This window comes from Pezoporus flaviventris, unplaced genomic scaffold (genome assembly GCF_033815535.1).
Source record: "Pezoporus flaviventris isolate CSIRO_AGI_PZ_B2104156 unplaced genomic scaffold, CSIRO_AGI_Pfla_v1 ptg000031l, whole genome shotgun sequence".
Lineage (NCBI taxonomy): Eukaryota > Metazoa > Chordata > Aves > Psittaciformes > Psittacidae > Pezoporus > Pezoporus flaviventris.
In genome coordinates, this window is record NW_026892579.1 from 65,051,640 (window position 1) to 65,073,935 (window position 22,296).

The 22,296-nt window shown below is 38.1% G+C and overlaps 1 protein-coding gene across 11 annotated transcripts in view; it reads left to right on the forward strand.

The window, feature by feature from the left end:
• USP34 (ubiquitin specific peptidase 34) overlaps positions 1–22,296 on the forward strand; it is a 137,036-nt gene that overhangs the window by 52,886 nt on the left and 61,854 nt on the right. For 7 of the 11 annotated variants that reach the window (XR_009744734.1, XM_061461589.1, XM_061461595.1 and 4 more), the window contains exons 9-28: positions 1,432–1,513; positions 1,605–1,697; positions 3,866–3,991; positions 4,399–4,528; positions 5,115–5,150; positions 5,555–5,685; positions 5,937–6,553; positions 7,010–7,224; positions 9,246–9,361; positions 9,445–9,572; positions 10,694–10,783; positions 11,564–11,659; positions 12,818–12,900; positions 14,947–15,101; positions 15,761–15,874; positions 16,776–16,875; positions 17,016–17,175; positions 17,590–17,716; positions 17,812–17,959; positions 22,040–22,140. Coding sequence is in view for 10 of the 11 variants with exons in the window: in XM_061461589.1 (XP_061317573.1) it covers positions 1,432–1,513; positions 1,605–1,697; positions 3,866–3,991; positions 4,399–4,528; positions 5,115–5,150; positions 5,555–5,685; positions 5,937–6,553; positions 7,010–7,224; positions 9,246–9,361; positions 9,445–9,572; positions 10,694–10,783; positions 11,564–11,659; positions 12,818–12,900; positions 14,947–15,101; positions 15,761–15,874; positions 16,776–16,875; positions 17,016–17,175; positions 17,590–17,716; positions 17,812–17,959; positions 22,040–22,140 (2,848 nt within the window). In the remaining variant the exon portion in view is untranslated. The remainder of the gene's footprint in view (positions 1–1,431; positions 1,514–1,604; positions 1,698–3,865; positions 3,992–4,398; positions 4,529–5,114; positions 5,151–5,554; positions 5,686–5,936; positions 6,554–7,009; positions 7,225–9,245; positions 9,362–9,444; positions 9,573–10,693; positions 10,784–11,563; positions 11,660–12,817; positions 12,901–14,946; positions 15,102–15,760; positions 15,875–16,775; positions 16,876–17,015; positions 17,176–17,589; positions 17,717–17,811; positions 17,960–22,039; positions 22,141–22,296) is intronic. The other 4 variants (XM_061461590.1, XM_061461598.1, XM_061461597.1 and 1 more) reach the window with 2 other exon arrangements.

Sequence of the window (22,296 nt, forward strand, 5' to 3'; positions counted from 1 at the left end):
GTAGGAAGTAAGTAGACTTGGATTTCATAGAACAGATCTGGCTTATCTTTGTCATCCCTCTTTGAGCAGATACCCTCAGAAACTGACTTTACAGTATGAGAACTAATTTACTAATAAACCATAAGTGATATTGTTGGTGAATTGTTGTACCTTGCAAGCCAGTTATTACTTAAATATTAGGAGACATTATTTTTTTTGACCAATATAAGAATATTTGATTCCTGATATCCTGGAATTAGACTAGAAGGTAACAAGAGTGGTGTTGAGTAAGAGGTTCTTTGCTCCTTGAGTTCATCCATACGGATCAGGCAGTTCAAGACAATTGAAGAACTGGCAGGATACCCTGGGAAAGTGAATCCTGTTTGGAAAACCTAAAAGGCATCTCTTTTTACCTAATGATTCTTGTTCTCTTATTGCAAGTGATCCAAGATTGGCAATCCTGGAATTTTAACAGTGACCATAAATGTTGACACAGAATCACAGAATGGTTTGGGTTGGAAGAGACCTTAAAGACCATCTAGCTCCAATAGCAGCAGTAAAAACACTTCTTCCTGTAGTCCTCCAAGACACCCACTCCCTCCCATCCTCTCCTCCTTGGGAAACAGAGCGCTTTTATTCCAGGGCCATTTAAACTACAGGCTGTGCTTTAAATACAGTGATGTCCTCTAATTGCTTCTGGTGCCAAAATCTGGATAAACAAACCTTTGCTTGAAAGGAAGGAATAAAAAGGAGCTTATGCACTAGTTTCCAGACAGGGCAGTCCTTTCTGGAAGTTCAGCTTTTGTTTTGGAAAATTTGGATTCCTTGTCCTGTTCTGTTGGAATGTTTGCTTATGGATTGGCACTGGGTGAAGTTCCCTCTTGTTGTGGATGAAACAAAATGAGAATTTTGAAGTATCCTTATGCTACGTGTGTGTAAGTATGACCATGTAAAACATAGAGGTTTAAAGCTACATGAGCTGCTCTTTGTGCAAGAGAATCTGAAAGTATTTCAGTGGGTTTCTTTAAAAACCGATTTCCAGCACTTCCACGTTTAGCTGCATTTGTGAACTCAGTAGTTCTGGAATTCTATCATAAACTTGGGTTAAACAGCAGTGTTTATCAAAATCTTACCTGTGAGGACTTTGAAAGTGGTCTGTTGCACTCTATTAATGGGTGGAGTTGTTGGTTACAGGTTTGCTAATGATCCAGAGGGGTGAGTGGGAAATGGTGGTGTTTGGCATTAGTCTTCCAGCTCAAGAAAAAAATAGAGGAATCATTTTCTTCTTACTTGAATGAATGACCATTGACTATGCTTTGTATTCAACCAAGTTTTCATATGCTTACTACAATTACAGGTATGAATTTAAAAGACATACTGTGCTGGGGCAGAGCACAGTGTGTATATTGTAGGCAGATAATTTCACGTGTTCCCACTATTTTTCCTCTCTAGGTCAATTGCAAAAGAACTTGCAGACTGGCTTATCAGCAACAATGTTGTTGAGCACATTTTTGGACCAAATTTACACATTGAGGTTTGTGTAAAATTCCTATTTTTAGTATAAACATGGAGGAGTAACTAATTGTTCTAGTAAAACCTTTCCTCAATATGTTCTCGCTTTGCAGATCATCAAACAGTGCCAAGTGATCCTGAATTTTCTTGCAGCAGAAGGGAGACTTAGTACTCAACATATAGACTGTATTTGGGCAGCGGCACAGGTAGCTATAAAACTGGCATGATTGAAGGAGTGATACAAAAATCCCAATAGAAAATGTCAAGTTGATTTTGGTTTTAAAGTTGAGTTTCTTTCTTCTTCTTGTCCGTTTTGCTGAGCAAAATTGTAAGTTAAGTAACTGCCACAGTTACTGGGTTTTATTAGATGCAGAAATCCACCTAGGTTACTTTTATACAAGAGGAAAAAAGGCAGCTGTATAGCAAGGACATAGTATTTCCACTAAGAAAGGGAATAAAGATTGTAAGGTGGATGTAATATTTTTACTGTTGTGCTAAATTGCCTTGCTCCTATGTATTGTAGCTGCCATTTCTGATACTCCTGGTGGGTACAATCAGGTGACAGTTGTGGCAGTGAAGTTTACAGCTGTGCTACAGTGCTGGTGTTCAAGTGTATAGAAGGTACTGAGGTTTTATTTTTAGCTTGGTAAACCTGGAAGCTCTTTTTTCTTTCAGGAAGATGTATTTGTTTGCTACTTCTCAGGGATGGATATGCTTTTTATTTTAGGTTGTGAAATGTTTTATTTAGGGGCTTTGAAGGCAGGAGACATTTTGATTTCCTGTTGTGGAAACTGTTAGTCTGTGGTTTCGTTCTGCTTTTATTATTGAAAAAAGCCACTCAGCAAACAAACAAATCCCAGAAAAAATCCCTCAAGGTTTCAGCATCAGTTTTTCTGAAAAATACACTCAAGATGAAGGTCAGAGAAATAAAATTGATCTTTTGAACAGGTACAGAGAGCACACTTTTATACAGGTTAGCATTTGAAGGTTTTTTTTATGTGTTCAGTATTTCTCTGTGATTTGTCTCAGTCAAATACCTCTGTACACACATGCTGAACCCTCTGTATTCCATTGTCATTATAACATGCAGGTGCTCCCTGTAACAGCATTCCCTCTTAAAAGGCTCCAACAATTCTCTTTATCAAAGTAATTAATAATTATTTATTGCACTTACATTTTTAAAGCAGTATTTTACCTTCCTTAATGTTTTTGCACTTACAGTAACTCACACTAGTATTAGACATTTGGATTTTTTCTTTCACCCTATAATTGAATATAGTTACCCAAATGAGCTAATTCTTTTACAGTTCACAAGTTCATTTTGACATACTGTTATATATTATTGAATATAACAATACTGTTATATTCAATATATATTTTTGATATCAGAACAAAGCATGTCCTAATCACTTCTTCTAAAAGGTTTAAACCTCCAATGTTGTTTAAAATGCCAACACCTTTAGACTAAAAGAATAGAAGACCTTAAAAAATATATTTTCCACTATTTAAACTAACTTCTGGGCAAAAATGTATCTCCTCTGAACTGAAGCAGGTATCTCAAGATGTTTAGATGGATCCTTGTATAGAATCTATGTAATTTCAGTCCAGTTTGAATCCTGTGAAAGGCAGCCTGTACCCCATTAACTGCTGACATGTATTTTATATGCCAGGAAGGCAAAATAAATAATGACAAAACCCACCCCTTTTGAGGTACATTTATGGTAACCAACATTAAAAATGTTTTTTTCTAGAAGATCCTTGTAGCTGTTATTTAGTTTTTGAATATCAGCATCCTTACAAACATCGTGAAACCCTTTGAATGACTATGAAGAGCAGCATTTAACCTAAGAGGAAACATCTAGGAGCAATGTCACTTTAATGTGTAAATAGAGTGTACTCTTAGCTAAACACATTGTCATATTTCTTGACATCCATTACTGGAAAGACAAAAGAATTGTAAATAAGCCTCACACAGTTCACACAGTCTGTTCTCTCAGTCTCACGTTAGCCTGTAATGTCTTCAGTTGTATTTACCACCTCATTGCAAGTATTATTTCCCTCAAGCTTTAGCATATACATTATATTGTAGAAGTTGTATTTAAGTTAAAATCCAGTTGTTCGTTTCACCATATCTCTTAGAACTGGAACAAAGGAGGACACTGTCACATTTGGTTTCACTAAACTTTATATGTTCTACAACATAAAAACTAAGTTTATTCAGAATTATAAGGCTTATGTAGTTTGGAATTATTGGACAAATACATCCTGAGAATTTGTGCAAATATGTTGTTTAATAATTAATTTTATCAATCTTTGAATTATTTTTTGTGTTCATTTTGCTGTTCCTGTTACCTTCTCTGTTTGTACTTTGTAGCTAAAGCATTGCAGTCGTTACATACATGACTTGTTTCCTTCCTTGATCAAAAACTTGGACCCTGTCCCACTTAGACATCTTCTTAACCTGGTCTCAACTCTTCATCCAAGTGCTCACACTGAACAGGTAAAGACAAGGCAAACAAAATCACTGAAACAAGAGAAATTCTGTTAGTATGTTAGACAAGCATTATGGATTGGTCGTTGTGTTTCTAAAGGAGTACATTCAAAAGTAATATTCACTAATGCGTAAGAGTGAAACTTTATGAGTAAAGTCATGTTTCTTCAAGTAGGCCTTTTCTGTCTTCTGAATTATAATCTTTCTGAGACATTTTTGAAGACTCCATAAGCACCGATAGAAGATTTTAACTATGTCTGAAGTCAGAAAGTGTTTCACACATTATTAAGTGCATTCATTTATTCTGATGAGTTTATGTTGGTGAACTGCAGTATTGCCATATAGAAAGATTAGTAGATTCTTGCGAGCAGAACCTACTGCTTCTTAATGGCACTGTTATCTGTTTCTGTTTATAGACCTTGTATTTGGCCTCAATGCTTATAAAAGCACTGTGGAATAATGCACTAGCAGCTAAGGCTCAGCTGTCAAAACAAAGCTCTTTTGCATCTTTACTGAGTACCAATCTACCCATGGGAAACAAAAAAGGTACGTGGTTTTCCAGTAGATCCAGTAGTTAAATGTTTAATTTTCCTAGTCTCCTTGTTGCCTTTGGACCAAAAGGATGTTTAGAACTTTTTACTTGAAGTATTTTTAGGCATGTCATGCTGACATTTTTCAAGCAAGTCGAGGATAAAGACAAAAGCATTAAAGCTTTGGGAGCCCATTTGGAAAGCTTTCTATTTCCAATCAGTTCTGTTTGTAATATCTAAAGTAGCATGTATTTTTGTATTACTTTTTTCTTTTTTTAATTCAGAGGATGGTCCGTAACTCACCATTTAACTTTTCTTGTTCTTCTGAACATCTGTAACTTACATAGCTCCATAAAATCTTACAAAGGTTTATCTAATTTTTACCTAGTTTTTGATATTCCATGCTATTTCTGGGGTTTTTTGGCTTTTATTTTTCCTTGACTGTGTATTTCCCCACAGTCAGTCCTAAAGATGCTGCCAAGCCATTTTACTGTAGTTTCCCTTTCTTTTCCTACTGCTGATTTTTATGAATCGTGGACAACTATATGCTGACAAAAAAGATTTTTAGTCACTTATTTTTCCATCCTGCTTTTTTCCTTCAGAAGAAGAGGAGCTCAGAAGAGCAGCCCCTTCACCTTGTAAGTATAGTTCTAGAAGTACACCACAATCTGATATGTTTGACACTACAGTGGTTTTCTACAGCTGTGGAATCTTAATAGAGGAAGAACTGGTAGAAGTTTGAAGTTACACTTTTATGGGAGGTCAAATGGAACTTACATTTCATGTAGAATGTAGGATATTCATATAGCTGTGCTGTGTACTGGCAAGAAGTATCTTGTAGGAAATTGCTCAGTGTTCTAAAGGGAGATTTTAGTGTATAGGTACACAGACTATTTGGGTTGTTATCTCTCTTGTTCAGCTGTTTGCAGGAAGAATGCTGTTGAGTTAAGCATTTGAGGCAGACTTGCAGACTTTATGTAATGCTGTTACATTCCAATTAATACATAACACAAAGTAACTGGGAAGTGTGGTTTTGAACTAGGGTCACCAGCAGCCAGCCCTCAAAGTAGTGACAACAGTGACACCCATCAAAGTGGAGGCAGTGATATTGAAATGGAGGAACAGCTTATTAACAGAACAAAACATGTACAGCAGCGACTTTCAGATACAGAGGTAAGAGCTTAAATCTTAGTCTGTGAATGTTGTTACTGAGTTGCTTATTAAGCTATGGAAATAAATTATTACGTTAGAATCTTGTTCAGAGCATTTTGTTATTGACAGCCATACTGAGAAAGAATGAATGCAAACTTGAAGATCTGACACATTTCCTCATAATGAAGAATAGTGTTTGGATGATGACGTTGTTGATTATGTGTTTTTGTTGTTGTTTTATTTTGTCATCAATCTCACAATAACAATTACAGGAGTCCATGCAAGGAAGCTCTGATGAGACAGCCAACAGTGGTGAGGATGGCAGCAGTGGTCCTGGTAGTAGCAGTGGTCACAGTGATGGATCCAGTAATGAGGCCAATTCCAGTCACGCAAGCCAGTCTGCTGGAAGCCCTGGCAGCGAGGTGCAGTCTGAAGACATTGCAGATATTGAAGCTCTCAAAGAGGAGGAGGATGAAGAGGAAGAAGATAGGAGTCATAATCCCCAGAAAAGCAATAGGAGCACAGATCTACGAAGCAGAAAACTGGAATCACAAACAGGCATTTGCCTGGGAGATTCACAAGGGGCATCAGAGAGGAGTGGTGCAAATAATGGGGCAGGAAAGGACCACGTTTTTAACACTGACTCTGTGACACCAGTGGATAATCGAATTAGAATGCTAGATGCTTGTTCTCATGCGGAGGATGCAGAGCATGACATGACAGGGGAGATGAGCACTGCTCACATTTCACAAGGGTCTCAAGATTCTTGTATAACTCACACAGGGGACTTCCTTGGCGAAACTATTGGAAATGAATTATTTAACTGTCGACAGTTCATTGGGCCACAGCATCACCACCACCACCATCACCACCACCATCACCATGACGGGTAGGTATTTCTTCTGATTCCTCTATAACAGAAATAAAAGTGGTAGCAAAATACTCCATTTGGGCAGAAATTTATATGGACATTTTGGAGTAGTTCAGGTTAATATTGTCTGACTGCTAATAGTTACAGCAGATAATTACACAGTGATCTGTTTTGTTAAGGTCTGATTAAAGTCTTTTATAAAGGTTTTCAATTGAATAAATAAGACAACATTTAAGAAGATGTTAAAATTGTTTTGGGAAATGCTGTATTTAATTAACATTAAAGAAGTCAACACAATCATCATGATAGTGAGACCTTCAGTTCGTCTGTAATTGTTTTCCAAATTCACATGCAGGTCTGCTGTTCAGACAGACAGTTCATCCTGATTGTAGCTTTAGGGAGATGTCTTCTCACTTGTAGTCTACTAAAATCAACTTTCTCTTTGATATTGCTCATTCTAATATTCTTTTCCAGGCACATGGTTGATGATATGCTAAGTGCAGATGATGTCAGCTGCAGTAGTTCCCAGGTCAGTGCCAAATCAGAGAAAAATATGGCTGATTTTGATGGGGAAGAGTCTGGCTGTGAAGAAGAGCTTGTACAGATCAATTCACATGCTGAGCTAACATCTCATCTTCAGCAGCACCTTCCCAATCTTGCCTCTATCTATCATGAGCATCTTAGTCAAGGTAAGAAAAGAGAAAAAACATGTTTCTTCTAACTCAGTTCTGTATAATTTTGAATTAGTTTCCAGTAATTAAAATAAATTATTTTAACCATGCAGATGTATTTTCCCAAAGAAACCATGGTGACTTGGGGCCTACAAGGATGCTGGGAAGGGACTCTTCATTAGGGACTGTAGCGACAGGACAAGGGGTAATGGCTTCAAACCTAAACAGGGGAAGTTTAGATTGGATATGAGGAAGAAGTTCGTTCCTGTGAAGGTGGTGAGGCACTGGAATGGGTTGCCCAGGGAGGTTGTAAATGCTCCATCCCTGGCCGTGTTCAAGGCCAGGTTGGACAGAGCCTTGGGTGACATGGTTTAGTGTGAGGTGTCCCTGCCCATGGCAGGGGGGTTGGAACTGGATGATCTTAAGGTCCTTTCCAACCCGAACCATTCTGTGATTCTATGATTCTATGCCTACTGAGATTTTGCTGTTTCTCCAAGAGATCCATTTTTGTATGACCGAAGGTGTAGCTGTGTTTGCCTTTATAATTCCTTATCCCACTCCCAGATTTCTACTAGAACTTTTAGTGCAAGTTAGAAGAAATCAAGGCACTAAAGAGCAAATGTTTTTGTTTAAGAAGTTATTAAAGCAAAAAGAAAGGTGGTACTGAAATGCAAGGGTGTTTTTTCCTCTCTGAAACCTTGTATGATTTTTCTTCTAGTCGGTGGATCTTCCTGTGATTCTGTACATTTGTCAGCTTAAATGAATTAACCATAATGGGCTGTAAAGAGGATAACTTTGGAATAACGAGTTAAAATATAACTTGATATCTTCAGGAGCTTGTTGTAAAGTACATTTTACGCTATTTCATCTTACACTGCTGAATTTTCGAGTTGACTTCAGGGTGCAATTTTAGATGCTCCTAAAACGCTCCTCAAGAGTTGTATCATATTTCCATATGCTATTGTGGCAGCTTTATTTTCTGTTTTATCCTCCTTTTAAATATAATGGAGGGTGTGGTTTCTGAAGGTTTGACATTTTGATTCACTGGTCTGACAGAACCAAGTTTGCTGTCTTCCACAGACAGTAAAACCAGTATTATTTATATCTTTCCTGGATGAAACACAGTTGAGTAAGAAGTTTTTCTTTAGGCTTAACATTCCTTGTTATGTGGAACTGAATTACAATTCCAGCCTGACACTGCAAATCTGGAAGGATTATTTTTCTCCACTCCAGAGCTGAATAAACTATTAAAACTGCAGTTAAAACATGCTGTAAATCAGCATCTTTTGTCACTGTTTTCCATAGATATTACACATTTTAATGAAGACCCAAATTGCACAAGACCTTCAGTGCAGATTATTTTTGACACCCCTGGTTTTGCATGTGCAAGTAACTACAATGTCCTGCGCACAGTCCACGTTTTCTGCTTGACTTTGCTGTTACGTGAAAACAGTATCAAACAGTAGATAAATCAGTGGTGCCAGCTGTGGCCACAGAAGAAGGAAGATGTCTATCAGTGTTTATGAAAACATGATGGGTTTCTATATAAAAAAATGATGTTTGTTTTCCCTGGTTTTTAGTCAATTACAGGAGATCGTGGAGGCAATTTATTGCAGTGTGCTGCTTTTTTTGCTTTCCAGCAGTGGTAGTTATAAAGATATCTCCCTTTGGACCACAGAACTACAGAAAGACTTAAGAAATACTTTAATTACACTATGAATTGAATCTAATTAAAATAAAAAGCAATTGCACCTACATCTGCAATTCCTAAATACTGGTTTTACTGAACCTTGCCATGAGCCAAAACCAGTGTCAGTATTGGCTTGGCTGCCCTGTTGATTTCTTGTATGGTCATAATGGTTTTGTCCTTTTTAAGAACCCATGTGTGAAAAAAGGCTGCAATTACAGTGTCGTTTTAGGCACTTTAAAATAGCCACGTTTACAGATAAAGTATCTTGTTGTTCATGCACTTAGGGAATAAGGTTCAAACTAGATGGTTCCTTTTATTTATTCAGTAATGGTCTTTATCTTCTATTCAGGACCAGCAGTTCATAAGCATCAGTATAACAGCAATGCAGTGACGGACATTAATTTGGATAATGTGTGTAAGAAAGGAAATACCCTTTTGTGGGATCTGGTCCAGGATGAAGATGCAGTAAGTAGAATACCAGAAAAGAAGATTTTGTAAGAGAAAGCGAATACATCCTCCTCAGTAACCTTTCTTTCTGCTTGATGTAGATTCATCTCTCTGAAGGGTTAATAAATGAAGCAGAGAAGCTGCTCTGTTCTTTAGTGTGCTGGTTCACTGACAGACAGATTCGAATGAGATTTATTGAAGGCTGCTTAGAAAATTTAGCAAACAACAGGTAACTCCAGTCATAAATTATCTGTTTTTACATGTATCTATTTTGTGACATACAGGAAATCCAAGTTGACTATAATGATTATTTCATTTTGCAGGAAGACAAGTTAAACCAGACACAAGCAAAAGTATAAACATAGTTTTTTAAGGTGTCATAGGTGTATCTGAGCTGCAATATTTCTGTTCTGTCAGTGTCCTGAATTTCTCATCTTGTTGCATGTGTCTGTTCTCCCTTCTGCCAGAGGTTGCTTCCTACCCTTTGGTAAAATCTGGACCACATCTTAGCCAGCTGAGTGCAAGGTCAAGTACCTCAGCGTAAGCATTTGGAGCTGAATATTTAGATTTAACATGCAAGTGGCTGAGGAACAGACAAGTTCTTTTCCACCAAGTCTCTCGTGGGGTCTGTTCTGAAGTAGCACCTGAAGGTAGAAGTAGTACCTCGAGCTCAGATAACTTGTTTTAATACCCACCGAAGCTGTGAGATGTATGGTTAGAAGACTGGCAGAGGTGGAATTGATTTGGTTGATACAGCTAATCAACTGCTGGACGTCACCTCCAGTGTTACATTGTTACATTCCGGCTAAGAACTGTATTTGTGAGATGAGTTATATGTATACTGAGATAGTAATAAAAGAAATGTGAAGATACTCATCATAGAATCATAGATGTTCTGTTACATGCAGTTTAAGCACTTCTTAAGTTTTCGTAGATAACAGTCTTGCAATACACACCTACGGGTGTCTATAATGAGTTTGAAGCAGATTTAGTTCTGCTGTGTCATCCAGTTGTAGAAAAATGTTGCTGAAATGTCAAGATAAGTTTTATGAAACTCAGAAATAAGATTTTATCTTCTGAAAGGTAAATAACTTTTAATAAAAAATGCATACGGTTTTATTCTTATACTCGGCCCACAGCTGGTGTCCCAGGTATTACTTGTAAAGAATTTGAAGTACTTGTAGTTCAGATTGAGAAAACTAACTGGCTGACATGATGGTGAATTTCACGTGATATAGACAGTGCTTTCAGCTGCTCACTGAGCCTGAGCTGCTCAAACTAATTTGAAAATTAACTATTTTAATCTTACAGCAATCATGTATTGTCATCATTTCTCTGTGTCTCCTTCAGATCAGTAGTAGTTTCACTTCGTCTTCTTCCAAAGCTCTTTGGTACATTTCAACAATTTGGGAGCAGTTACGATACACATTGGATAACGATGTAAGTAGCCTCCTGTCCCCAACAGACTGAACCACCAGAAGTGATGACATTTAGAGGACTGCTGCAAGGCTTGTTCCTTTAGTGTGGTCCAAATTAATAATGACCTAAGGTTATCATCTCTCTGTTGTCTGGCCTAGATGTATAGGCTAATCACTCAGGCCTAGATTCCTTCATAATACACATTGCATCCCCCCCAGTCCCAAAGGACTTGCAGGGCAGTAGTAGACATCCACTAATAATATGTTGTAAAAGGTTGTAATAACTTGATATTACACCAATCTGTTTTGATGTATATCAGATGCTTCTCAGTAATAAAAAATATGATTTATAAGAAAACCTTTGAAATGTGAAGCCATCTAGAACAAACTGTGTAACTAGCTGCTCTGACTAGAGAGAACGGACCGCTGGAACATCTGGGAAAGATTACTATGAGAATCAGCAATTTAACTTGGCCTTCTGGACATGACACTTAAATACATGCCCAGTTCTGAGTTTTGGCTTAGACTTTTTCTGAATTAGGGCCTTTAGGAACAGTTTTCATGCTCTCAAGAGGAAATGTTCTGTCAGTCCTGAAAATTAACATTGCGGAGCCTTATGGATGACAAGGAAGAAGAGAGTGCAGTTCTGGAAAATACTCCTGAATTGATGGTAGCTGGAAAATGGAATGTTAACTTTGGGTTTATGTGTCTGCAGTTTTCCTGTAATAACTGTCTAATTTCTGTTCCTTTTCTGATCTTTTTAAACAAACCATAAATCTTTCTGCCCTTTCAATTGACACAGGTGGGCAGAAAAGGAACTTAATATGATGAAACTTTTCTTTGATAATTTGGTACACTACATTCAGGCAGTCAGGGAAGGACGACATAAACACGCATTGTAAGTACACAGCTGGGTGTTTTGATCTTTTATGTCTTCAAATGTTTCTTTTTTGCCTTTCTTCTGGTGCTTCTGATGTGTTCTTAGATGTAAATACTTTCTATAGGGACATTATATGCTTAGGGAGGCAAAGGTCTGTAAAAACAATAACATCTTAAGTAGCTTCCTTTTCCTTTCCAATCTGTAGGAATAAAATGAGGTATATATAGGTAATGGGTTCAAACTTAAACAGGGGAAGTTGAGGTTAGATATAAGGAAGAAGTCCTTTACTGTGAGGGTGGCGAGGCACTGGAATGGGTTGCCCAGGGAAGCTGTGAATGCTCCATCCCTGGTGGTGTTCAAGGCCAGGTTGGACAGAGCCTTGGGTGACATGGTTTAGTGTGAGGTGTCCCTGCCCATGGCAGGGGGATGGAACTGGATGATCTTAAGGTCCTTTCCAACCCTAACTATTCTATGAGTCTGTATACAGAAACAATAAAATTCTTAATTTCCCAATCCCAGACGAATAAACTAGTCACGTTTTGACAGGTGTCAATGTCAATATATAGATATAGGCATCCACAGTGGAAAAATGTTGCTTATTTTATGGGTCATTTTTTCACTTTATCATACTCCTTTATATTGGACACTGCTGTAGTGACAAGAGACTTCAAAAGCTGTTTGGAAGTGGGATGAATTGCTTTAAATTCAGGCAAAATGATACATTTTTCTACTCTTTTGACCATTAAGCTTCTACCTTAAAAATAAAATTAATATTTTAATGTAAGTTCTGAAAATAATAACATGCATCATCTGGGATCAGAAATTCAGAGAAGAAATACCAGCATTTTACAAGTCAGGGAAAAAATTAAGGTCAGGTCCTGCAAGGTGCTAATGACAAAATGATGCACTTGATGCCAAAACCCCCCCCACTTCCACCTCCCCAAAAACCAGCAGAAGTACCTTATCTGGTAGTGGCTAGTGTGTCGTTCCACATGTTTGGTGTGGTTCTGTAATGGGTATAATTGGAGTCTAGACTATATTCTGAACTAGAAGGTCAAAAGGAAACCTTTAAGAAGAAGTTGCTTATGTTTTAAGAGGTGCATGTGTGAGTGGGGAAACAGTTGTGACAATAAACAATGACATAAACTTCTGTTCCTATATAAATTTAAATTTTAGATACAGCCACAGTGCAGAGGTTCAGGTTCGTCTTCAATTCCTGACATGCGTGTTTTCAACTCTAGGATCCCCAGATCATTTCAGTAAGTATTTGAGGTTACCTTATCAGAGAAGCACCTCATAGTAAGGTGAATACAGTTACAATCATCAATGTTAGCTTAAATAAATCTATTTTAAACACACAGTTTAAATAATCTCTGGTACTGTTTCAAAAGAAGGAAGATTTTCTGATGAATGCACAGAACCAACATTAGAGTTTTAATTCTGTTGCAGTTCTGTGAGAACAGATTTTTATGTTCTCCATGTTTCAGTTGTTCTAAATATTAAGGTTGTAGCAATCACTGAAATGAAGATACTAGATTCTGTATTTTTGTGGTTTGGTTCATGTCCATAGTGTTCTCAGAGATCTCTACTGGAGTGCACTCTTAAGTTGTGATACCAAAAAGGAATAAGTCTTGGTATTTTAATACTGTCAGAAATTGGTTTCCACTTTACAAAAGCAGTGTTCTGTGTGATGGTTGAGCTGCACAGATGCTGAAATCTTTTTGCTCTAAAAGTTAAAAATAGAAATGTAGCTGATGGTATTCAAAGTTGAGCATAATTTTCTGTGGTTTCAGTAACCCATGGTGGCTTTCCCTTCCGTAAATTCTTTTGGCTGCTCTTTTAGTCCCTTCTAAACTAGTAACTTTCAGCGTTGTCTCAGCATCAGCTCTGTACAGACTTCCAGTTGATTGTATGTTGAGGTCAGTTACTAGAATGACTGAAGGGAAGAGTCATTTGCGTAGCCTCATTACCGGTAGTCAGAGTTGGCATACAACACATGGCTTGTCCCTCTGGTCATTAGAGCAGAGTACAGGAAGGAGTAAGAACATCTGTAACCAAGAGACAGAAAACTTACACCACCATACTTGCTGCTGTTGATAGGACAGATAGCCGCAGTTCTTCTTAAAGAAATGTGTTGAGGTATTATCATATGCCAGCTAAGAAAATGAACCTCCTGTTCTCTTGAAGACGGAAACAATGAAATCATTACAGAGATACTATTTTCAGCCACGGTTTAAATACCCAGCTCAAAGCTGGACTTCAGGTTGTGTGCAGTACTTACTGACAGAGAAACAGCCTGCTGCTGTTTGGTATCAAATCCCAGGTCAGCTCATGCTACTCATTGTTTTAGTACCATCTGACAGCACTAATGACCAAAACCTGTAGCTGATTGCCAGCTCTAAGAGGAAGAAATATGATCCCTAATGGGTAGGTGGTGCATTTTTCTTTTGTTGTTTCCAAAAACTTCTTGTCCTGACAAGTCACAGCTACAGGTTGGGCAGAGAAGAGATTCAGAGCAGCCCCGCGGAGGACTTGGGGGTGTTGGTTGATGAGAAACTTAACATGAGCTGGCTTCAGTTTGTGCTCAAAGCCCAGAAAGCAACCGTATCCTGGGCTGCATCAGAAGGAGCGTGACCAGAAGGTCGAAGGAGGTGATCCTGCCCCTCTGCTCTGCTCTCGTGAGACCTCACCTAGAGTATTGTGTGCAGTTCTGGTGTTCTCAACATACATAAAAAGGACATGGAGCTGTTGGAACAAGTCCAGAGGAGGCCACGAGGATGATCAGGGGACTGGAGCACCTCCTGTATGAAGACAGGCTGAGGAAGTTGGGGCTGTTCAGCCTGGAGAAGGCTGCGTGGAGACCTCATAGCAGCCTTCCAGTATCTGAAGGGGGCCTATAAGGATGCTGGGGAGGGACTTTCATTAGGGATTGTAGTGACAGGACAAGGGGTAACGGGTTAAAACTTAAACAGGGGAAGTTTAGATTGGATATAAGGAAGAAGTTCTTTCCTGTGAGGGTGGTGAGGCACTGGAATGGGTTGCCCAGGGAGGTTGTGAATGCTCCATCCCTGGCAGTGTTCAGGGCCAGGTTGGACAGAGCCTTGGGTGACATGGTTTAGTGTGAGGTGTCCCTGCCTGTGTAAGGGGGGGTGGAACGAGGTGATCTTAAGGTCCTTTCCAACCCAAACCATTCTATGATTCGAAGAACTGTGCAGATTTTTCTGCATGTCTTCTTGGGGTTTGTAGAGTATCGCTGTATACTTGATGTTATAAAGGAGTAGTTAAAAATTCTTCCCTACTTGTAGGGTTGAGTTTAGAGCAAGTGGATATACTGTGGCACTGCTTAGTAGAAGATTCTGAATGTTACGACGATGCACTACACTGGTTCTTAAATCAAGTACGAAGTAAAGATCAGCACGCTATGGGTATGGAGACTTACAAGCATCTTTTTTTGGAAAAGGTATGTAGCAGAGTTAATTGCAAGCTTATAATTAGGGTTAAAGTGTTTCCATATCAGTGATATTTAACATATTTACAATTGTTTCGATGTAAAATATGTCTTCGGTAGTCTGGGAGGGCTCCACTTGTCATAATCTTGTAATAATCTTTCTCTGCTTGGAAAAAAAGGCCACCTAAAACTATGCTTTAATGATATATATGATACAGTCTACTTGACTAAAAAAATCACTATACTTTGGGGGGGGGGGATAGAAATCTCATGAGTACATCCTCTGAAAACATGAACATGCAGCAGTGGAGCTTCTTGCAAGGGGTCTCATCCATTTCAACAGATGCCATGACAAAATGGATAGATTGGGCAGTAATCAGTGTGGTCTGGTTCTTTTCCAAGGTTACATGGTTTTTTGTCTGTTTTTGTAAGCACATGGGTGTTTTGAATAGGCATGTCATGTATGCTACAAACTGTCCTACTGTTGATAAGGGGTAGTGTTACAACATTGAGTTTTGTTCCTTCTGTGATTTCAATTGCTCTACTACATTTAAATATGATTGGGTAGTAACAATGACACTTTTGTGTGCTAATGAAATAATGACCCTGTAATAGGTACCTGTTCCATCATAGAATTTCTTTTTCCTACTAAAGTGATTCATTTTATTTAGATGCCACAACTAAAACCTGAAACCATCAGTATGACTGGCCTAAACCTCTTCCAGCATTTGTGTAATCTGGCTCGATTAGCAACTAGTGCGTACGATGGTGGCTCAAACTCTGAGGTAAGCCTTGATTCTGTGCTCGTGTTTACCTACTTTCTGAGGGAAGGGGAAAGTTAAATTACTTCTCTGCAATGGTGTATCTGTTGAGAACTTACTGGCTTGAATATTGCTTACTGGTTTGAGGTGGTAATGCCACAGCCCGGAGTGGTGGTGGGGTGTGTACAGATCACTGCCTTGAGGAAAGCCCTGGGAACTCAGAAGCGGGACAGTGAAATGGAAATGAAAGAGGGCAATGATCCTGACCTTCCATCCTGACTTGGAGTTTATGTGGCTTTTGTCTCTAGAGGTAGCATTAGGAAACCACAAAGAAAGTGATGCCTGTTGCTTGCATATTTTTATGCAGTTGATCGTATCCTAACATAACTGATCTGTATTCACTACTGTGTTTAAAGCGTGGGTTTGTAACGTTCAGTTTTCTAAATAAGTAGATTCAGATGACATTGCATTAGGCGTATTTAATTCTGACTACAAATCTGTTGTAAAATGTGTCTCAGTTTACATATTATGTGCTTCAGAGGTTTTTCTTCTGTAGTGTTTTCTACAGAGAAACCGTCTCAGAAATGAAATTATGCATAGGATATTTTTCTGTGAAGAGATTTTATTTTAACCACAGTTAACAGCTGTGGTTTTAAGGCTTTGTTTAAAAGTATTTCTCTTCCTCAAAAATGAAAATTCACTCTTGAATTTAACCCGTTCTCCTCATGCTTCAAAGCATGAAAATGTTTCAATGAAACAGGATTGTATAGTACTTGTGTGCAGTGCTGAGAGTCCGAGCAGAGGGAAAACAGATATATTTAGTGATTGCATCAAGAAGCAAAGAAAATGTCTCAGGTCAGAAAAACATCACTCCCAGTAAAATAATGGTTTTGTTTCTGTGTTCATTTTCCTTTTGTCAAAACAGCTGTGTGGCATGGACCAGTTCTGGGGTATTGCTTTAAGGGCACAGTCTGGTGATGTCAGTCGAGCAGCCATCCAGTATATCAACTCCTACTACATCAATGGTATGAGTTTTCACTTTTAGTTTTGTTTTTTGTTTAAAGTGTTATAAAGACTATATAGTGTTATCCTCTTTTTATTCTTAGTATTAGAATGCATGGTCCCAAAGTTGTGCATATATAATTTACTTTAACTGCTATTACAGGTAAAACTGGTCTGGAAAAAGAACAGGAATTTATTAGCAAGTGTATGGAGAGTCTGATGATAGCTTCTAGTAACCTTGAGCAAGACTCTCATTCGAGTCTGACCATTATTGAAAGGGGACTCTTAATGCTGAAGACACACCTGGAAGCTTTTAGGAGAAGGTAAATAGCTCTACTGATATATTTGGATGTGAACTTTAGTTCCATTCCTCTTATCATTATGACAAATGAGTAATGAATTATTTAAGTAATAATTTCTGTTTTTCTTCGTGTAAAGAGAGCAGTGGATAATTCTACAAGGTAATATGTCAGGTTTAAAGAGTTACCAGTGTTGGCCCTTGTCCTTCCATAAATATGTATGGATGTGGCTCATGTTTCCCTTCCCTCACCAAAGAAGCTTCTTCAAAGTTATTTTAGTTTTATTTGAAAAATAGAATATCAGTAACTTCCTTTTATTTGGAAAAAAAACACAGTGAATAAAGGTGCAGGTTTTTTTCTTTGTCTCATTTATCAAACATTTGTGTGAAATAGGCTTTGACAAAAATACTCTGTCAATGTTTTTACCTGCTTCTTAAGGTTTGCGTATCACCTGAGACAGTGGCAGATTGAAGGCACTGGGATCAGCAGCCACTTGAAAGCCCTGAGTGACAAACAGTCACTACCACTGAGAATTGTATGTCAACCAGCTGGGCTTCCTGACAAGGTAAGTCAAAACCCCTTTTCCAGGCACATCCTACATGGTTAAATTCAGGAAGTCCGTTGTGTGCTCTGAAAAATAAGATACCTGCTTTGTTTCAGATGACTATAGAAATGTATCCGAGTGATCAGGTGGCTGATCTACGGGCAGAAGTCACCCACTGGTATGAAAACTTGCAGAAGGAGCAAATAAATCAACAAGCACAGCTTCAGGAGTTCGGCCAAAGCAGCCGCAAAGGGGAATTCCCTGGTAAGCTGTAGGACTCAGATCTGCAATTTTTTGCCCTTACAAGGGTTCATCCATTTAGAACTTTGGAGATTATGGTCTTTTTCTTCCCCAGATGGCCTAAATAAGCAGGCATTATGGTTTATTTTCTTCTAGCTGTAGTTAAGCATTACCCTCACTTTTAATTAGTAGTTTCTCAAGTGCTATGTCATTTATTTGAAATAGCAAAGAAAATGTAGATCTGCTATATATGTCCATGGGTCTAGCCAAGATCCAAGAGACTTTTCCCCATATTATTTTTCTTCTCATTGTTGTTTTAATTGTATTGTTTTCTGTAATTTGGAGATTCTGTTCCATAGAACCTTATTCTGTGTTTCCTGAAACTCAGACATTTCTGGCTCAGCCATTGATTCAGAGTTTGGTGTTATAATTCAGATTTATTATACCCCACATACATGTATTCCAGTCAGGTGTAAGATTTTCCTTACTCTTACAACTGCTTTTTAATTTATGATCATCCTGTAGCAAAAGTGATCATTCATCTTGGTTTGATGCTCTTAAATTTGTAATGTCACCTTTGTCCTGAGATGGTCGTTGCTTACTTAGAGTGTGATGAATATGCATCCTGCTGGTGTTCCCTTTCTTAATGTGTTTTTGAGCAAAGTGTTTATCCTTTAGTAGAAGGACATTTGCTACATCCTACTTACAGCATTCTTACCAGTTATTGCTGTTCAGAATGTTACTGTTTTCTAAAGTATCTTCTCCTCAAGGTTTTCTTGTTCTTTCTTTCCCATTACAAGCAAGAGTTAGCATGTAATGCATGTTATCTGAACAATTTCTGTCATCAGGTTGGAAAGGACCTTAAGATCATCTAGTTCCTACCCCCCACAAGTACCTTTTCCTAACATCACTGACCATTAGTGTATGTGTACACATGAATCTGACTTTTCAGACTTTAACAACATGCAAAAATATGTTTTAGTGAGATACACTGTCATTAAACCAGACTGAATTTTAGACATCTCAGTTACTTCTTTGTGAAATCCTTTTCCAGCCACTCCTTCGAAGCTGTTGTAGCGAAGAAACTATCTTGTTTTCCACCAAGTACAGCCACATAGCAGGAATGGTGATGTTTGCGGTAGCTGGGATTTCAGAAACACGTGATTCAGACAGTTCAGAGTTGCAGTCCTACAGCACCTGTAGTTCAGTCACGTCACATAGGCACAAAATCTTTTGTCTGTGCTGGTGCTCATAACTTTATACAGTTTTTGTGGATGATGTTTTAATTTTTTCTGTTTATTACACTAATGATTAACATACGTAACTATGGGAAACTGGAGAACTGTAACATTTATATCCATTGATGCATAAACCCAGTGTCCTTTGCTAGGTTTAAAACCTATTCGAATGACTCAAAGTGTTTTGTCTTGTAATTGATACCGGTGCTGGCTGATAAATACATAAACCCCAGTAAGAGGCTAAATCTCTCATTAATCAAACTCCAGAAGGAGTGTCTCTGCATTGTTCTCTGCATGCCACCCTGTGTTTGGAATAGTCTACTTAACTTTTCAACTGCTTTTGAAGAAATAGGATTGAAACTGAGACTTGGGGTTAAAATCTGCAGTTTTACTCATCCACACCCTATTTTGGGGACTGTTTTGTATAGATTCTTTTTGGAAAAGCGCCTTTTAATAACATTTTGTTGGTCACAAAGATCCCTCTGAATTATGGTTCAGTGTATTGACTGTTTACACTTAACTTGGGTCATTCTGCACCATTGGAGACGTGTACTGTAAGGTACATAGTGCACACTTCTGTCTTGGTGACCTTTACTGTGTCCATTTTAATATACCTGGATTAGTTAATCTACAACAGAAAAGCAATTCCTGTTTAAGAACCTGAAATGGTGATAAATGCTAAAGGCTCATGGCAGTAGAGCACCATTTTTTCTCGTCTTGTCCTTACAGAGCTAAATCTCATTGTCCTCAATTGATTTGTAGTTCTTTCCTCAGGTGGGTTTTCAGTTTCACAGAACAGAAGTTTTGTACCAACTTTTGACTCTCGGAATTCTAGGCTTGCACTTATTTGTAACTTCTTATTTGTTTCATCTGTTGTTAATTGGACCTGGCTCTTTCTTAGGCTGCTGGGCCTCCTTCAGCCCTTCACTTAGCCTCCCTTTTTATCATCATGTAGTTGACTGTTTCCAGCAGCTTTGCACAGAGGGTCATTATTATTTTCCTGCTCTTGGGATTCCTGAACTAATGACATGTCTGAAGTGGTACCAGTCACATCTAACACTTGTTGTCTTAAAAACTAAGACTTGTTGTCTGAGTTTGAGAAGACGAAGACACTGAAAGTTAATGTTAAACAGATTGTTACAGAGATGGGATAACTATTATTTGGAAAATGAAACTGCAGGTCCTGAGATGGGCTAAAAGAACCTTAAAGCATTTATTAGTTACAGATACATTTTTGAGGCTTTTATCATCATGCTTCTGTTAAGGGACTATCCAAGAACCCTAGCCAAAACTTTGGGAATGTATCTGTAAGCAGTAGACTCAGTCGCACTTATTAAATGTTCCTTTTAATTCTTATTCACCACAATGAACTTATTCTTTTTTCCATTTACCACATAATTCTTTTGAGGTTCCAATACCTGTTGTAACATCTTTTGCTCATTTAATATCTGCATTGTTCAGCGAAACGTGACATTGCATTTACTTCTCCCTCAGGTTGGTTGTTGTATTCTCTCTTCTGAAACCTGTTACCAGTTTGCTGAGGTGCAGAGGATGGTAGATTGCTGTGTTATTTGTGGATGATGTTTTTGCCTGCCTTTATCTCTTGGAAATTATTTTGTCTGACCGCAGTGATAAGTTTCAAAGCAGCCAGCTGGGGAGGATGGGAACAGCGATAGATACATGAAATTATTCCCAACTCCATATAAAACCTCCATGGTTTTATTGCTAACTGACAGATGTCTTTGGAGGGCTTCTGTCTATCCAGTTTTTCCCAAGAATATCCTGGAAATTTTGCTTGGGCAGTATTTGAGGATCATATATACATATATATGTGTGTATATATATACACATATATAAATATGTACAAATACATATGTATGTATTTGCCTGATACCTCCATTTATCTGGCAGTCCCATCAAAGTTTCTCTATGTACATCTCACTGGATTGCTCTAGTTTGGAAATGGCAGCACTTGTGTGTATATCTCAGCTCGTTTGGGAAAGCACTACAGTGTGTGTGTCTTTATGATAGTGAAAGAATGAAGTATACATAGGCTTTTTGTAACCCATGTCTTTGAATATTATGTTCCCATAACCAGGTAATAGACCGGTTTGAAGCATTTTCAGGTTACAGAACTCAGAACTTCCCAAGTTTTCTGCAAGAGGTTAAAAAATTAGGCTTTTCTGAAGCACCCTCACTGAAATCCCAGTGTTGAAGTATAGTGGGACAGCATATATATGCTTTTCACTGGTGTGGAGGAGCAGGGCCTAATGTTGGAAGAGTGCACTTGTAAGAGTGGCTGAAAAGCACAGCAAATTTCAATCCAGGACAAATATCTTTGTGCACCACAAGTGGTGGTTAGAGCTATATGAGTATTCTGAGTTACAAAGTCATTGTGCATTCTAATTCTTGCTTACTGCTTGATTCTGCACCAAATGAAATTTAATTCTCCATCTTTCAGTTGTTCAGATTTCTTGTTCAGTGTTGAGAATTCTTGGTTCTCAGCTTCTCTTTTCTGAAGTAGGTGACATCTTTACTTCAAACTTAGCTTAAGTAGCTTTAATCATTGCTTCTTTGCCTTTGCTGCCTTTATCACAGGTGTGTGATGCAAAGGGATTTTGTTGATGATCGCAGTCATTTTCCATTATCCTTCTCTGGTATAGCATAAATTACTACAAAATATGGAAGACTTTTTAATCTGTGTTGTGAACACTTTTTGCTAGCAGATTGGGTGGACTATTATGGGAAAAGTTATTTCTGAATACGTGCAAGTAAATCTAATTTAATGTAATGTAATTTCTTAAGGAAATCACATTAAGTTTTTACCATGATTCCAGAAATTTACTGAAGTATGTTTTTGTCCTAGGTGGCCTCATGGGACCTGTGAGAATGATTTCATCTGGGCATGAACTGACAACTGATTATGATGAAAAAACACTTCACGAATTGGGTTTTAAGGATATGCAGGTATTACCAGCATAAAAGTAGCAGTCGCTGAACAAGATTGGTTGATAGGCTGCTTTTGTCTTGTGCAGCTGATAGATATAGTGGTGGTGGAAGATAAGCTTATCTTTGAGAGCATCCTATAGTTTTCTGGTACCAGTTGTTGCATGCTATACAATG